The sequence below is a fragment of the Arachis ipaensis genome, chromosome B08, assembly GCF_000816755.2.
Source record: "Arachis ipaensis cultivar K30076 chromosome B08, Araip1.1, whole genome shotgun sequence".
Lineage (NCBI taxonomy): Eukaryota > Viridiplantae > Streptophyta > Magnoliopsida > Fabales > Fabaceae > Arachis > Arachis ipaensis.
The window spans coordinates 126,040,947-126,046,209 of NC_029792.2; the positions used below are offsets into that span (position 1 = coordinate 126,040,947).

The following is a 5,263-nucleotide window of genomic DNA, read 5'->3' on the forward strand; positions in this document are numbered from 1 at the left end:
ATGTGGTTATCCCCCATCTCAGCCTCAGCCTCAGCCTCAGCCTCAGCCTCAGACTGAGTGGGATACCAGGGACATGTTCGAGCTGATTCCCAATGTCGGTGGTCATCAACCACTTCAACCTCAACCTCCGGTCTGGACTTGGGAGGAGAACAAAGCTTTTGAGTCTGTTATTACCAGTTGTTTTCAGGATGCTCTACAAAACCACCGGGAGGCAGTGGCTGCTCGTCTCCCCGGCAGGACCCCGGCACAGCTGCAAGAACGCTTTCAGAAGCTGATAAACGACATCAGTGCCATCCATAACGGTTATCCTACAAACACTCCTCTCAATGCATCTGATAACATGACCATCATGATGGAATACAACCCTCTCTCCATCCCCATCATCAATCCACCACCATTACCGCCTTATTCGACTGATCATCATAACAGGTCGGTAATCTCAATATTTTCATTCTCTTCTTATTTCGCAAGGTTTATTTCTCGTATTCTTTCTTTCTTTTGGTTTACTTATTCTATATTTCCTTTTTCTTATAAGTTTTATGAACAAACCTAATAAACAATGAACCTTTTTTTTCCTTTGATTTGTTTTTGAAATAAATAAAATATTTTAAAATGGAGATGATCAAATATATAAATATTTTTGTTTACATGAAATTCATTGATTATCATATTTTGTTTATTATCATGGCAGGGAGGAGGTACTGCCGGCTGCAGAGGAGGAGGTCGTGCCAACTGCAGAGGAGGAGGCCGCACCAACGAATTCAGGATGTCATTGGACCCTAGATGAACATAGGTATTTATGATTATATTACTTCTTTTTGCCTCTTATTTATTTATTTATTTATTTATTTATTTATTATCTAGTTGAATAAAAAAAAAGTGAAGCAACTAGTATCAACATATAGAAGCACTTCTCTTGATTTAGATATATCTCTAACTTGTGATGATTGTATGTTGTCTACAATATATAAGTAGCACTTCTTTTTTGTAAGATTGATTCATTGCTTTCTTGTTAATTAAAGGTTTCATACTTCAATGTTTTTGTGTATCAATAACTAGCAATTTGAGCGAGTTCTAAAGTAATTTTTGTTGATTGTTAAATTTATTTTTGTTTTGATCGTGGTTGGCATAATAAGGTTTTTGGTTGGACTGAAAACCAAAAAAGAAAAAAAAATTGTTTGATATCTAAAAATATTGTTACTAATTAAATAGTTTATATTTTTGTTTAAAAATTTTTAGTATAAAATTTGTTAATAGTTATTTCAAAAATCATATTTTGGTAGGTTATTTCTTAGAGGGTACGAAGAAGAAGGTAAACACTGGAAAAGAATTTCAGAATATTATGTAAAGACAAAAACTTCTAGTCAAATTGCCAGTCATGCTCAGAAATATTTTAAACATCAAAAAGACTTGGCTAAAGGAAAAAAGCTAAGAAAAAGTATTTTTGATGTAATTTGATCATCGTAAGTCATTTCTTTACTCTCAATTAGTTAGTCTAATTCAATTTCTACTAATATAGAAAATATTTAATTGGCTATTTTAAACTCTTTTAAGTTATTATTCATGATAGTTACACTATTTTAATTGTTTTTCAATGTAGAAATTGTGCCATATTCCGAGGTTTTTAATGGATGGAGGAGGCTTTGCTTAAAGGAGGAAGAACATGTAAATGGTTGCAACATATCTAGTTCGAGTTAATTGTTAGCTAGTTTTGTAAATCAATATAGATGTAATTGTGATTCATAACATTTTTATCAATAATATTTGATTTTCTAGTTCTCTGGCCTTGATGGCAATGCCGAAGAGGACGGTGAACTAGATTTTATCAAAAGTCTTGATGGCTACGCCGAAGGGACTTTTGGTAAAAAAGATGTATTTTTAAAAAATTATTAGCTTTAAATGTATTAATTAAACAGATATATTAAAATTTTTTAAAAGTATTTCATCCATAAAAATTAGTTATAAAATATTTTTAGTTAATTTTATACTTTTATTAATGATTACTTCTTTTTCATATTTTATTTGGTTGTCATTGAAGTTGAGAGTTAGTATAAAAAGAACTTGACACTAATTAGATTATAAACAAAATATTTGATACTAATTAGCTTGTTAAGTATTTACACAATTACTCCAATTAACTTGTTGTGTGCTGTATTTACATGATGCCAGTAACAAAATTTTGATTTATTAATATTATTGCCTCTTTTTTATGAACGAGAATAAGTGACTTTTGTAATAACACTTTTGTTGTTCTTATTTGGTTTATAACCCCCACAATTTTCACAATTAAATTAAAAAAATGTTGGTCTTACAAAGCTGCTCAATTGCTTCTACATCCAAACAAACCCAAAAATAAAGCAACCTAAAGATGGCTAAAATATCACAAGAGTAAATTAATAACAAATCAAGAGTTCAAGACAATGATATCTCCGAACCAAAATGCCAGAAGTAAAATGCGTATTTTGTCATTTTGATAATGGTCTTCCCTAGCGGATAGGCAGCTGAGATTGAATGCAAAAAGTGAAGAGTTAAGGAGATATTTCATGCTGATATTGATCTGCCAAAGAAAAAGGAGAAGATGGAAAATGTCAAATTAGTCTTAGAATGAAATTAAGTAGATATAAAAGGAGAAGTTTGTTTACCTTTGTTTCTAAATTGCACAAAGGAGTGTGTAATGCTCACTGAACACTGTTGCAAAAAAAAAAAAAAGTTCATTCAAGCTCTGAGAAATTATAAATATGGTTACAAATATATGTAAAAATATCGGATTACAGATTGATATGGAAACACATTAACTGTGACTAGCTAGGAGTATAAATGAAACAAACACAAGAAAACAAAATCTTGATTTAGATAAAATTGTATTGGTCTTTCATCTCTGGCGTCAATGCTTGGTTATGGAACCAACAATCAAGAGGACTCTACTTCCTGCCAAAGCCACAAACACAATGTCATACAAATTTTAAATGTGTCATATCAAACGGTTAAAATATAGATGTATGAACTATATGCAAAAATGATTTGATGATGACATGTTTCATATAATGTTAGAGCAGTAAACTACTTCCTCTTGCATGTTTTGGATGTTGGAACAATCAATCCTCTCTTCTCTAAACTTTTATATCGATCCTTTATAAGGGTACAACAACCCAACATATATGTCATGGAAATTGAAAAGTTACTTGGATGTTTTAAAAACTCAGAAAACAGATAACAAAAGGTAAGCAAGAGAATTTTTACAAGCTTACCTTAAGCTTCTGGATGGATCCATTTATTCCGTCGACTAGGAGAACTTGAAGGGGAGCAGGCTCAAACTTATTAACGAATTGTGATAAATATACACTCACAAAGAATTGTGTATGGAATAATATGTGTTAGGTCAAAACCACTGAAGTACTCTTAGCATGTTCTCTCATTCGAATAACTAAGATTTTGATGGCAAATTAAAATAAATAGAAAGCCTACTTACTTGTGCTTTCCTAAGCGTGGTGGCCGTGCCTTTAACCTATCTTAGCATATTCTTCTGCTTTTCCTCATCTTCTTGCTTGATTTCCTCCGTAATTTCAGGTATGCTGTAACCAGAAGAATCAACACAGCTCAAATATCACGCTTTGTCGTGTTTGAAAACATAGAAAAAGATCAATTCATACTACCTGTCAATTTCTTTCGACAAGTCCTCCAACTTCTTAGCTTCTGCTTCTTTTTTCTGTTGTTCTTTGTGCCTGAGTCTCTTGTTCAACTCAACTCTAGTGACCCTCTTTGTTTTGATAGGCCTGTTGGATGAATATTCAAGCAATACAAATATATCAGATTTTTAGTTGGGATGTATGGAACCTATTTACAATCACAAGCATAATATGAGTCAACATAAAAAATAATAATAAATAAAAAAGCAATAAAATGACCATAAAATATCTTACAAGATATAATGATACTTTAGCCACTTTATCTGATCTTGTCATCTTAGTGATAAAGTTGTGTGAATTGCTAAGTTCAGAGGATATTGGAAATTAAATTTTGAGGGTTCATACATTTTCATAAATCATAATCCTTTAGAAGCTCTTCAACCTAACACAAAAATTTTAAAAGGGTCAAAGACAAATTCACTCACAATATATACTGATTATAAAAATCAATCAAGTCCTGATGCACCAAATACATCGGACATCTAATCATCTAACCAAGATTGTATACTTTACTTTTTGGAACTGGCCTTGACTTGGGTTTTAGAGTAGAAAGAATCATTAGAATTTGGTTTATGTTTAAAATTGTCACTAAAGGCATAATTCACATGGGGAGGCTATGGTCCTTGCAAGCATTTGCCAATGTTAGCACACCAACAACATCAACACCAATAGATTCTGTTTTGTTAGCCTCAAACCACTTCAAATTAAATGCACTAGTGAAATCATCAACATTAAAAACATGAGTAGGCGTAATAGTCTCAATATCGACCTAGATTCATGACCTATCTTCTAAGCTCCCATTTCCAAACTCAAAGGGTATTATCACTTGATTATGACAAATTTATAGAAATATTTATAAAAATTATTGTCACACTGCAATTTACAACTTGGTTTAGATATTCTGATATTGAATGGAATATACTAAAAAGATTCTCTATTGAGCTTTCTCTTCTTTTTCCATAAATCAAAACAATCAATTTAATTAGTAGAAAAAACTAAGAGCAGAGTGAGCAAAAAATCAGAACCAAAAAAAAAACCATGAAGAGAAAACCAGAAGTGAAGGTGCAAAGCAGAAGGACAGAAGAGCCCCTTTGTAAACAGGTGAAAACCTAGCAGAAAAAAAAGAAGAAAAATAAACCACAATCCAAATAAAGAAATAAAGGAAGAAGGAGAAGAAGAACTTGCGGCGGGCATGGTGGAGAATGCTCGTGTCGCTACGCTGATCTGGCAGAGCAGAGGGAGCAGAAGAAGCAGAGGAGCTAGCAGAGCGTAGAAACTTTGGGGAGGTGCAGAGACGGTGATGGATGAGGGAAAGAAAGAGCAAATAGCGGCTTCTCTCCAATGAGCGGCTGTTTTTGAAACCGACTCCAATAAAGCACTGCTACATATTTTGCGATACGATAATATTCCTTATTGGATTGAAAAACCAAAAAGAAAAAGATTTTTTTTTTTGTGACTAAAAAAATTATTTGATATATAAAAATATCAATGCTTTTTTTTTTTTACCAAAAAATAGAAAAATTCGAACCCGCAACTTCTTAGGTGAATATGGAAAAACTATATCATTTAAACTATAA

General features: G+C 32.2%; 1 protein-coding gene and 1 long non-coding RNA gene across 7 annotated transcripts; one reads left to right on the plus strand and one right to left on the minus strand.

The window, feature by feature from the left end:
- LOC110266123 lies at nt 7-1,949 on the plus strand. The gene is made up of 3 exons (XM_021110087.1): nt 7-429; nt 692-793; nt 1,601-1,949. Exons 1-3 carry the CDS (start codon nt 74-76, stop codon nt 1,626-1,628), a joined length of 486 nt encoding a protein of 161 aa, XP_020965746.1. The 5' UTR covers nt 7-73; the 3' UTR covers nt 1,629-1,949.
- On the minus strand, nt 2,264-5,056 carry LOC107612546. Of its 6 annotated transcripts, none has more exons than XR_002353094.1 (6): nt 4,868-5,056; nt 3,921-4,795; nt 3,654-3,773; nt 2,797-3,572; nt 2,643-2,688; nt 2,264-2,557 (listed from the first exon to the last, which is right to left on the minus strand). It is a non-coding gene; the product is annotated as an uncharacterized LOC107612546 (long non-coding RNA). The 6 variants fall into 6 exon arrangements; XR_002353093.1 differs by having other exon boundaries at nt 3,921-4,068; nt 4,738-5,054; XR_002353092.1 differs by having other exon boundaries at nt 2,797-2,928; nt 3,249-3,572; nt 3,921-5,052.

Bases quoted from the DNA above. Each gene is read 5' to 3' on its own strand.
- LOC110266123 (XM_021110087.1), top strand. From the start codon at position 74: ATGTTCGAGCTGATTCCCAATGTCGGTGGTCATCAACCACTTCAACCT. The intron at 430-691 runs GTCGGTAATCTC...TTATCATGGCAG, and splicing joins TCGACTGATCATCATAACAG to GGAGGAGGTACTGCCGGCTG. The intron at 794-1,600 runs GTATTTATGATT...TTTTCAATGTAG, and splicing joins TGGACCCTAGATGAACATAG to AAATTGTGCCATATTCCGAG.